The sequence below is a fragment of the Anarrhichthys ocellatus genome, unplaced genomic scaffold (genome assembly GCF_004355925.1).
Source record: "Anarrhichthys ocellatus isolate YVR2014 unplaced genomic scaffold, GSC_Weel_1.0 scaffold13, whole genome shotgun sequence".
In the NCBI taxonomy this organism is placed as follows: domain Eukaryota; kingdom Metazoa; phylum Chordata; class Actinopteri; order Perciformes; family Anarhichadidae; genus Anarrhichthys; species Anarrhichthys ocellatus.
Window position 1 is genome coordinate 8,869,231 of NW_022280043.1, and position 11,733 is coordinate 8,880,963.

Below are 11,733 nucleotides of genomic sequence, written 5' to 3' on the forward strand. Positions count from 1 at the left end.
GGGGGGTGCACCGAGAGAAGACTACACGCCGAGAGGAGGGGGCTGGAAGTCTGAGACGCTTCCAGCCTGAAGGGGCCGGCGGGTTTTGGCCATAGTACCCGGACAAGCTAGCTTGTACCCGCGCAGCTAAGTGAATGGGATGGAGCCGGGACCGTCTGGCGCTGGTAGGTCTATTTTTTGTACTTAGTGTTTAATAAAAAAAATGTTATCAGTCCGCATACCTGAGTTATGGCTGCTGCAAATACATAGACTGCAACTGAGGAAAAAAGGGGAGCTTGGTGAGAACAACGTCTGTTGCATCGTTACAGAGGGAGATGGAGATGGAGGTGGAGGATGGGGGGCTCCCTTGTAGTCTGCATGCACACCACTTTGTAGACAACGTTATTATTTATCCAGATTTATAGCTGTACACGAGCCTTTTGAGGGAGCGCTGACAATGTCCTCAGCCATGCGCGGGGCCAGGGGAGGTCGTGGGAATCTGGGGTGACGAGGGATGAGGTGAAGCCCGCCTTCAAGCACCACCACAGCAGCAGCAGCTGGCTGCACCCAGAACTCCCCACACAGCCTCCCTTTTCACTGACATGGTTATGGATGCTCACACTGTTCAGGTTCTTCCGAAGAGTGTTAAAAATCTGTGCACATTACACACACATCAGGGACACAGGTTTAAACATCTGCAGAGACGCATGAATTATTTATATGTGTTGAACCAAAAATAATCCTCAATTGTGATACCCGTGCATCTGCTGTCAGAGTTCACAGAAGCTCTTTCTTTTTTTAGACTTGGGAAAGACTGAGAAGCATGTGCAGTGTGCATTGCAGTTATCTGTGGGGTTTCGGTCTGCATGCTTTATGTGCTTCAGATGTGCTGATCAGGGGCAGTGCTGGTCTTTATTTGGCAGTTGTCTTGGATGGCTGAGGTGTGGAAGCAGCCAATTGAAACACAAGGTAGTGTTTGTCTTCATGCCCAGGTCTAAAGTCCAGCTATCACGGAACATCTTGAACCCTAGCACTTATAATCCCGCCTTGAGTCTGTCTTGTACTTTTGGAAGGCAGGGTTAACTTGAATGCTGTCTATTGTTTTTTAAAGGAGATAGTGAGCTCATAGAGGACCTGTTAACTGCATCATTTGGATGGCGTCTTTACAAGAGATTGAAATTACGTTGTCAATCCATGACACTGAGCATGGAATTCAGTTGAATAGGCTTGTTTTTATTTTTTAGGATTGGGGGGGAGGGGCCCCTCATCTCAAAGTCTGCTTTTGTGTTTTGAAGTGTGATTATTCAACGTGCTATTTTCCAAGATAGAGCTGATTGCCATGTTTAGCTCGTGGTCAACAGCCAATTATTCAGAGAGCCAAAACTGTTTGGCCCAAAACAATTGAAGTATAATTGTCTGTTCCTCCTCATTCATGCACTTGGTCATGATCTCCTGATGAGGGAAGGGGTCACCACTGCTCCCTGTTTTGAGATTGTATAGCCTTGTTTCTTTTGCGATGTGAATTATTTTAATTGTTTCACTGTTGTCCTCCAGATGTCACCAAAAGGATCACTAAATGAACCAAAATAAAGGGGGTAAAACATGTACATGTTTCCCTTGATAGTCGTCCTTTCCCCATGTGACCTGGTCTTACTTGCTTGTTACGTCACCGTAGACAGAAAGTTGTGAGTTGTGTCTTCATGTCGTGATGCAGCACCGAACCTCTGCTTTAAGTCTTGCCGCCCTGGGAAAAGCGCGCTATTGTCTTGGGATGTGTGAAAGCGCTGGCTCCGCTTCCCACCATCTGCCTTCACTGGCACGAGGGCGAAGTGTGCGTCATTGTGTGAGTGCGCGGCGATCACAACTCACCCGAGACACACATGCGCACACACACACACACACACACACACATACTTGCTCTCCTGCACATGGAGGTCAACACATGTCTGGCGTCTGGGTTTGTGGTGTTTGTCCGATTTGTGTGATTTTTACACGTAGACACACATGAAGCAGAGCCATCTTTCTGTGTTTCATGGCTGGCGTTACTCTTCCTGTTAGTTTGGCATTTTCCAAAAAGCTCAGTGAGCTTATGATTGAGTGGTACGAGGATTTCCATCGCAGCTATTTCAAGCAGGGCTTTTCCCGTTTGGGATACACAATGTAGTGACCAGAAAGGCCAAGGTCTCTTCAATATGACCACAGCGGCACCCTGCCTCCTCCCATCTCCTCCAACAGCCATACACACACACAGAGACACACAGACAGAGGTCCCCTGATATCCATGACAATGCTGTGTTGCCGTGGTGTCTCCATGGTGAGGCTGGGAATGTAGAGGGGGCCCCCTGTGTGTGTGTGTATGAGGGTGTGTGTGTGTGTGTGTGTGTTCACCGTAGCAAGGGCGCTCCCTCTATTCCGTACACCCGTGTGTGTGTGTGTGTGTGTGTGTGTGTGAGAGAGAGAGACAGAGGAGCAGGGCAGCTGGGGTCTTTGTTGTGGTGGAGGAGGGCTGTTCTCTGGGGACCCAGAGGTTAAGGCACTGGGCCCCTCTCAGGCAGGAGTCACACAGCCAGCCTCACATCTAGCACCTAGTCCTGGACCCTCCCTATGTTAAGACCTCCTGACATGATGGTCACTGATCAGTGGATGCGGCGGGCTACTTGTTACTTCCTCTGCCAATGAAATGCTGGTTGGTCTATAAAATGTTTAAAATAAGAGTGGAGTATGCCGAAATCCGCTCCCAGAGCCTTCCTCTGCTTTCACTTGTTCCCTTTCTTGTTCTTGCCATTGCTTTGCCTCCTCATTCCTACCATCTCTGCCTCTGAACCGCCTCCCCTCTGTCACCCGTCTTCATCGATGGCTCCCTGTCTCCTTGTCTCTCCAGTGCCCATGGGGGACTTCCCCCCACCCCTGCAGCAGGTGTTCCATGCCCCCCGCCGGCCAGGCATGGGTACCGTGGGCAAGCCCATCAAGCTGCTGGCCAACTACTTCGAGGTGGAGATCCCAAAGATTGACGTCTATCACTACGAGGTGGAGATTAAGCCTGACAAGTGCCCGCGGAGAGTCAACAGGTAACAGGACGGTGCTACCCCTTCATCTGGTTACAGTGTGATCAGTACTCGTCTGTTGTCATGTATCAGAAGTGGTTATTTATTTAATTGTGGCAGCAAGGTATGCATTCTTGCAATGTAACTGGTTAAAAAGTATCCGTTTACTATCGTTTGGCTTATATTTCTTTTGAATATGGCCCATAATCAAAAACATTTGGCCACCCCTGCCTTACATAGGTTGGTCTTACTAGCTTTAATGTGCATTATGTTTGCACCATGCATCTCTGTTATGCAGGTAAAGAAATTAGTTTGAAATGCGGTATAAACCAGAATATTTTGTCATAAATGACTCTAATCAGGGGCAAAAAAACCTGAACCCTGTGACCTTCTTTTAATATTTTCAGGCAATGAAACGTATTTTCCTAACTAAAAAAAGTCCATCCATCTGTGCAGGATCAGGCTAAAATAAAACACCTAAGTATGCATGGGTTTCACTTCATATTAAGCAGTAGGCCTGCAGTAGCTGTGTCCGAGTCACCGGACTGGACAGATGGTCAAGGGTGGGGCTCACTTCACGGACTCTTTCACCTTGGCTGGTGTAAAAACAGTCACTGATTTGAGACGGGTTCTTAGGATATTCTTCTGGTCGGTTCACTCTCGAAGTATTCAGGCAAACTATGCTACTTGCTACATGCTCGCAATCTCAGTATATGTTTTTTCATGAAACCATTAATTCCTAGACAGTTTTTAATGGCCCCCTTAACAAAATATAAACAAGACACAGTTGCAACAAACATTCGTATTTAAAGGTACAATTATAAAATCCAGGGGCGAATATTCTGTCCGTCTGCACGCCACACAATACATATCTATCATCATGTTTGATCCAAGAATATGTACCCCTTCATAAAGGCATGAATGCCAACTTCCCATTTCCTCAGCTCTCTCTGCTTTAGACTACAATTGTAGTGTCACACTACAAGTGGCTGTCAACAAGATACGACGTGTGTGTGAGTGTGTGTGTGTGTGTGTGTGTCTTTTGTGTGGAGTTGTGTGTCCGGTATCAGGGACAGGCTAGAAGCAGGAATATGATGTATGTGTCTTGGCATTAGCCCAATCTATGAACTCTCAGGTTTACTGTCCCAGTGCTGCCGACTAACAGCCTCGGCCCTTTTGGAGACTCGTCAATAATCATTTAGAAAGATGGGCTGTAAAATGGTGAGATTAGAATCAATCTAGGAAGCCCTGATAGATGGTCTGTGGGTTTTATTACTGATCAAAAATTGCATCTGGCTATTAGAAGCAAGATGCTAGTTTACAAATGTTAGGTAGCTATTATTGTCAAGTTTGTTTTAGACTTATACAACTTTAATGATAAAAAATTATGTTTTTGCGTATTTCCTCCAGACCAATTAATTATTTCCCCCAAAAACTGAAAAGAATAACTTGACATTATGTGTTTATCTGTATTTAAACAGCCCTGACTTAATACTAGTGGCCTCATATAGCATTTTCTCTTTGATTAAATAGGTAATTTTGTTGTTAAGCAGAAAGACGAGAGCTCTCTTGGAGACTCCTTGAGCTTTGCTGTCCTCCCAATTATCAAGGATGTGAACAGAAATGGAAACAAATCGATTACAAATACTCGGTTAGTGAACAGTAGTTTGCTCAGAATCAGAATTCTAAGGAAGAAAGTTGCACGTGTTGATACACCTGCTCTAACACTCAGAGAGGGTCTCTTCTGGTTTCACTGGTTGGAGACAAAGGTTCTAAGAAGGCGTGCAAAGGTCAAGCCCTTTGACCTTTTTCTATTGAGAACAACTCCTCACCCACTCCCCCCCCCCCCCCCCCCCCCACACACACACACACACACACACACACACACTTCTATGAAGGCCAAGGCACCGTGCATTGAAAAGTGGGCCCCTGCCCACACCCTCATTCTTTTTGTCCCGGCCTCTCCCCCTGTGACCATGAGATATTGCACCCAACAGCTGCATCCTGCTTGGTCAATTTTCTATCATCTTTAGAACTGTCCCCCCCCCCCCCCCCCCCCCCCCACCCCCCCACCCACACCTGATCAGGCGATGGTTTTAATTGGCAGAGCGGAGTCTCTTTCTTGCATTTTGCCACGCGTTAACCCCATACTGTGTGTGTGTGTGTGTGTGTGTGTGTGTGTGTGTGTGTGTGTGTGTGTGTGTGTGTGTGTGTGTGTGTGTGTGTGTGTGTGTGTCTCGCGTCCTACAGGGAGGTGGTGGAATACATGGTGCAACACTTCAAGCCCCAGCTCTTTGGCGACAGGAAGCCAGTGTATGACGGCAAGAAGAACATCTACACGGTGCTAGCGCTTCCAATCGGGAGTGAGAAGGTAGATGTTTGAAGTTGCTTTGCTTTATGTCGTTACACGTTGCTATCGTCACCAACTCATTTCTCCTCGGGGATCAATAGTCGATCTTAAGCCCCGTTTGAACAGGACTTACACTGTTTCTCCAGGGGAGGAAGGGTTGTATGAAAAACACTGAATAGAAAGGGGCTATTTATCTGCTGTAAAGCACACGTCTGTCCCAGTATTCACAACAATCTGTTTTATGGAACACTAACTGTCTAGTTTTGGACTCCTCCGGTTGCAAAAACAAATCAGATTGTATGCAAGTCAATGAGAAAATGACTTCTCACTTGATTTATTACCTCAGTAAACATGGCAAACTTGAGTTTATGGTCTCAATCTCTAGTATCAAGTCTTTTTCAATGCAGCATGATGTTCATTTGGTAAATGATGGTCCATTTAGAGTCAAATAGACCTTAAAGCAGCACTAGCTGCATCTCCCAGTTTCCAGTCTTAATGCTAAGCTAAGCGGCTGGCTGTAGCTTCATATTTACACACTTGAACGTCGTATTGATTTTCTCATCCAACTCTTGGCTTGGTGGCTTTTGAACCACCCTCTTTAGTGTGAAATGCCTTCTTGAATAAGGAATCTTGCATGAAATAGAGTTTCCAGCATACTGCACAGCATGATAATGATCTCTTTCTTGCTTATAGTTCATCTTCATTCAATTTCTGGTTGTTGTTCTCCTCCTTCAGCCTTGTTCTTTACCTCCCCTCTCCGTTTCTGTCTTTCCTGTCCTCTATTTCTCCAGGTGGATTTTGAGGTAACCATCCCAGGTGAGGGCAAAGATCGAATCTTCAAGGTGTCCATCCGTTGGCTGGCCAAAGTGTCATGGCGCCTGCTGCAGGAGACTCTGGTCAGTGGTCGGCTGCAGGTCCCCCTCGACTCGGTCCAAGCCCTGGATGTGGCCATGCGCCACCTGGCCTCTATGAGGTACACCACTGTTACCCACAGACACAAACACTCATACATACATACGGCAACACCCCGACTCCTGTCAAATTAAAGTTATATTCATGTACATCTTAAAAGCAGATTGGGAAGTAATGTTTTTACCTTGTTGGCAAAATAACTGGACAGTTCCACTTGCATAACATCAGACCGTCATAGCTCCAGGGGTCAGAGTCACTAAACAAAGGTTGTTAGCCGAGACCTGTGTGAATGTATCCACTGAACAATGCGGAGCAGGGGTATAACGATAACTCTTCAAGCCACAGTTTGTGAGAAGTTAAGTGGTAATGTTTCCCCGTGTTTTGTCTGTTTCAGATCAACACGACACTTTTCTTTGTTACTCCTATTTTAGTGTTTTTCCATTCAGGTTTATTGTTGACTTATTGTGAAACCTCCTGCATGAGATACATTACTGGATATGAACTCATGCTGAGGTCATGCTTTGAAATAAGTCAAGTCTTTATTGCACATTCGTCATTTTCTCCTCCCTCCCCACCTCCTCCAATTAGGTACACTCCAGTGGGCCGCTCATTTTTCTCCCCACCTGAAGGATACTACCACCCACTGGGTGGGGGGAGGGAAGTCTGGTTTGGCTTCCACCAGTCTGTGCGCCCCGCCATGTGGAAGATGATGCTCAACATTGACGGTGAGTCACCAAGTGACTGATCTCATTTTTGTTTTACTGACATTGCATGACTGGGCAGAAACCGTCAGACAGTCAGAAATGGTGAAAATAAAAGTAATCTGGTACCAAGGAGGATTTGAATCACCAATCATTATTTGATTTATAATTATGATATAAATACAGGCTTCTATTGGCTGATTGTAACATTATTTTGGCTCTGATAAATACCTAAAATGGTGACGTGAGGGCGTAACAAAAGTTGCGGGCATCCGTCAACCTTTTGTGAAGTTGCTCTTCTCTGACCTGTGTGGACTTATTGCTGCGCTCTGTCTCCCCCTAGTGTCGGCCACGGCCTTCTACAAAGCCCAGCCTGTAATCGAGTTCATGTGTGAAGTTTTGGACATCCGCAATATCGACGAGCAGCCCAAGACTCTCACGGACTCGCAAAGGGTCCGCTTCACCAAGGAGATTAAAGGTGGGTTACTGGAAAGTGTGAAAGTGCCGCCTAAACACAGCATGATGAGCCCTCAACACCTTCACGTCTCTGTCTGAAGATTATTTTTACCTGCATTTCAAAAATGTTACTAGACCTTATAAATTACTGCCACATGTAACAAGCAACATTTTCCTTTTAAGCTCTTTTAATTACTTTGCTTCTAATTATCATGTCTGTCCTTCTGTGTCTGTGTTTTGCCTGTCTACACCCCTCATTATTGGGATGACCAGGCCTGAAGGTGGAGGTGACTCACTGTGGCCAAATGAAGAGGAAGTATCGTGTATGCAATGTCACCCGACGACCTGCCAGCCACCAAACGTGAGGACGCAGACGTCATTGAATTTAATTGTCAAATGCACCCATTGTTTATCTTTATGCGTACATCTACGTTATTAGGATTTCCCCTGCATCTGAGGAACCATGAAGATAAGGCAAATTAGAACCGTGACGGATTGTGGAAACGACAACACAGAGTCCTCCTGTTACTCTGTAGTTACAGTTGCCTGATTCTGATGTTTGCATGAATGAGTGAATGAAAAGGAGAAATGCAGAGGTAGAGAAGAATACTGAACGGCTGTCTCCACAGTTGACGCCCACACTGTTTTATGGTTATTTATTTTTGCTTAAGTGGCGTCTGTCTTGTTCACTCCGTCCCTCACTGGTCCTCACAACAGCCTCTCCCTCTGTCTCTCTTCATCTGACTCATTTGTTGGCTCTTTCTTTGCACCTGGAACTCTCCTAGAGGAACTATATTAATCTCTAGTCCCTGCCGACGCAGGCAACGCTCCTGATTTCCTCAAAAGGTTCTCAATCCCCCGGGAAGTTTTTGCATTGGAAAGGTTCCTCTTTATAAAAAAAAGTATTTATCAGTATTTTATCCAAAATTATTTATTTTTAGTGCTGTAATTATATTACAATACAATAAATTTGGTTATAAAATGAAAACAAAGATAAATAATTGCTTGCTGCCAACTGAGTGAACGACTTAAAGTCTTAACATTAACATTTTAACATCAACCTGGATGAATCAGCAAACCAGGAGCTGGCCAGTGACGCATTGCAATGACCGTGACATTTGTCACTGATGCGCCACACACTCATGACCACACGGGTGGATCCACTCGAAATCTTCTGTTTATTATTACAGCAAAGGCAACTTCCTCCTCCTTTTTACCAGCTCACACCATAGTTACGTATGTTTCTTGTCTTGTCAACCAGGTTTCCCCTCCAGCTCGAAAGTGGGCAGACAGTAGAATGTACAGTGGCCCAGTACTTCAAGCAGAAGTACAACCTGCAGCTAAAATACCCCCACCTACCCTGTCTACAGGTGGGGCAGGAGCAGAAGCACACCTACCTGCCTCTGGAGGTGAGGAAGGACTAACGACACCATGTACACTGACTTTAAAAACTAGTTTGAGATGCATCCAGGATTAATGCGATTCATGTGAACAACCAATATTTACACCCCAATGACTCTGGATTTACTTGTTTCAGGTGTGTAACATTGTAGCAGGTCAGCGGTGCATCAAGAAGCTGACAGATAATCAGACCTCCACCATGATCAAAGCCACAGCTCGCTCTGCACCCGACAGACAAGAGGAGATCACCAGGCTGGTGAGTAGTAGAGACAACTGTTAGAGGGAGGCCACACAGCGGATGTAACGACAGTGTATGGGAACGTATGATGTTTTTTCTCTCGCCACAGATGAAGAACGCTAACTTCAACCTGGACCCGTACATCCAGGAGTTTGGGATCAAGGTGAAAGATGACATGGCTGAGGTGACGGGCAGGGTGCTCCCAGCCCCTATCCTGCAGTATGGAGGACGGGTAATACACTTTTATTATTTTAAATAAAATCAGTTTTTGATGTTATGATGGGAGTGTATGGAAGTAGGGACACTCCAAACTCCTCTGGTCCTCTCTTCCACAGAACCGTGCCATAGCAACCCCCAACCAGGGAGTGTGGGACATGAGGGGGAAGCAGTTCTATAACGGCATCGAGATCAAAGTGTGGGCGATTGCCTGCTTTGCCCCCCAGAAGCAGTGCAGAGAAGAGGTGCTCAAGTAAGTACTAATGAGTGGTAACAGTGGGAATTAAAAATCCCCTCATGATTCTTTGGCTGTTTAGCATTTAATAGTGGTAAGTCATTAGATTCTTTTAATTTCGCTGCTAGCGAGAGAAAGAAATTTGCATCCACAACGCCATATTTGACCTACATTTGGTATCTGAAACACAGCGATTCATTTTTTTTAATAATATCATTGATACTATTTCCTGATGCCAGGGCAGAGATACAGTGCAAGGCAACAGTAAAGTATGAAAAGCCTTAGCTTGCTGAACTTTGTCTCAACTACTCTGGTTTTCTCTTCAGGAACTTCACAGACCAGCTACGTAAGATCTCAAAGGATGCCGGGATGCCGATTCAGGGTCAGCCATGTTTCTGTAAATACGCCCAGGGAGCGGACAGCGTGGAGCCCATGTTCAGACACCTGAAGAACACCTACGCCGGCCTGCAGCTCATCATCGTCATCCTGCCGGGAAAGACTCCTGTCTATGGTTAGAAAACTGCTTTAAAATAAATATCACATTCGAGCCCAGAGAAATGCTTGGTGGTAAGGACTACTCTGGGACTGTTCACTTTTTTTGATGCTCACTTTTTGTACCCACCCATAGCCGAGGTAAAGCGTGTGGGAGACACCCTCTTGGGCATGGCCACGCAGTGCGTCCAGGTGAAGAACGTGGTGAAGACGTCCCCTCAGACCCTCTCCAACCTCTGCCTCAAGATCAACGTGAAGCTGGGAGGCATCAACAACATCCTGGTGCCTCACCAACGGTGAGCTTTTGTTCGGGCTGCTTTTGAATTAGTTGTACACATTTATGGCAGGAGGACCACGGTGAGAATTTAAATAATAGTTATGTCACATATATAAACAGGTGTTTGCACCTAAGATGCATTTATGAGCGAATGTAATTTGTATCTCCTCCTCCATCATTTGCATTCTCAGGTCAGCAGTGTTTCAGCAGCCGGTTATCTTCCTGGGAGCAGATGTCACGCACCCCCCTGCTGGAGATGGCAAGAAGCCCTCCATTACTGCTGTAAGTCTCCCAAATGACACCTTTATTAAACAACACTAGTTGTCCTTGAACACAAGCTCAGGAAAAAAGAAGGGAGTGTGCAAATATTGCATGTCACACATGATCGGGGCATGCATGTAAAAGACATGTGTGGCCTTCAATACATTCAGGTGTTATTTAGGTAGAGTAGTGGCCATTATAAGAGGAACAGCAGCATGAGCCATTGTGTTAGTGTCGCTCCAACATTCAGACGGCTAACAGTGGAACTATATCTGGTGAGTAGTTGCCTTTTAAGAACGATGGATCGTTGCCAACAGGGATTTGATCAAAGCCAAAACATTTTTTGTCAAATCTATTTGTAAGTATAAGTGATATAAAGAGAAGGAGATCTAAATCATTTTTAAGAATTGCCACAGTGTAGTGTGGCTTCTCTGATGGCAGTGCTGATGCTAAGTTGGCAGGGGCACTCCTTTTTATAGGCAAAAAAAAAAAACAACGCAATTATGTAAATTATGCAAATAACCTCAAGATGTCATAGGAAAGCAAACACATGGTCGTGGTTGCTTGGTGACAGTGGCGCTGTGTGACAGCGATGCTGTAAAAGAAGAATCCTGCAGCCATAAATAGTATGTTTGAGGCAGAAGAGCTTTAACACCTTTTGGATCTTTAACACAGACAACAAGTCAATCAAAACACTAGAGACCAGTGTCATTACAATCAGCTCATACATGAATATTTATTATCAACTTGACTGTTACGGTAACATGATTGCACAATAGAAATGGGGAAATGCGATGATGATTTTTGAGTGCTTGATCGATGGATCATCATCACCTTGAGCTCTGGTAGCTTTGGATGGGCATTTGTAATTCATTTGACATTTTCATTAAAACATCATTAATTAAAGCCCTACTTTATAGCTTTAATAAGTATAAGCACCCTCAGGCAGCTCATAACACTTAACAAGCAATTAAGCCTGAAGAAAAGCCGTGCTTTGAAAGTCCATGTCCTGAGTCTGACGTTTAGTTATTGCTCGGATACACAATATATGAGGCTGAACGCAAAAAAAAAAAAAAAAAACAGAAGGCAGTCAGCGAGGGGTCAGGGAGGGATGAAGGGAAACAACTGGCTCATCTCTGACTCACATTCCAAAAGGAAATGACGTCAGCCG

The 11,733-nt window shown here is 45.2% G+C and overlaps 1 protein-coding gene across 3 annotated transcripts in view; it reads left to right on the plus strand.

Annotated features, from left to right (window-relative positions):
• Nucleotides 1–6: 6 nt before the first annotated feature.
• Nucleotides 7–11,733, plus strand: part of ago1 (argonaute RISC component 1) — a 14,734-nt gene continuing 3,007 nt past the window's right edge. The window contains exons 1-14 of one of the 3 annotated variants that reach the window (XM_031853182.1): nt 7–164; nt 2,861–3,047; nt 5,274–5,394; nt 6,165–6,346; nt 6,874–7,010; nt 7,330–7,464; nt 7,716–7,803; nt 8,704–8,851; nt 8,980–9,099; nt 9,191–9,313; nt 9,417–9,550; nt 9,859–10,043; nt 10,161–10,320; nt 10,493–10,583. In XM_031853182.1, coding sequence (XP_031709042.1) covers nt 140–164; nt 2,861–3,047; nt 5,274–5,394; nt 6,165–6,346; nt 6,874–7,010; nt 7,330–7,464; nt 7,716–7,803; nt 8,704–8,851; nt 8,980–9,099; nt 9,191–9,313; nt 9,417–9,550; nt 9,859–10,043; nt 10,161–10,320; nt 10,493–10,583 — 1,836 coding nt within the window. In that variant the 5' untranslated portion in view covers nt 7–139. Of the gene's footprint in view, nt 3,048–5,273; nt 5,395–5,975; nt 6,347–6,873; nt 7,011–7,329; nt 7,465–7,715; nt 7,804–8,703; nt 8,852–8,979; nt 9,100–9,190; nt 9,314–9,416; nt 9,551–9,858; nt 10,044–10,160; nt 10,321–10,492; nt 10,584–11,733 lie in introns of those variants that run through there. The other 2 variants (XM_031853181.1, XM_031853183.1) reach the window with 2 other exon arrangements.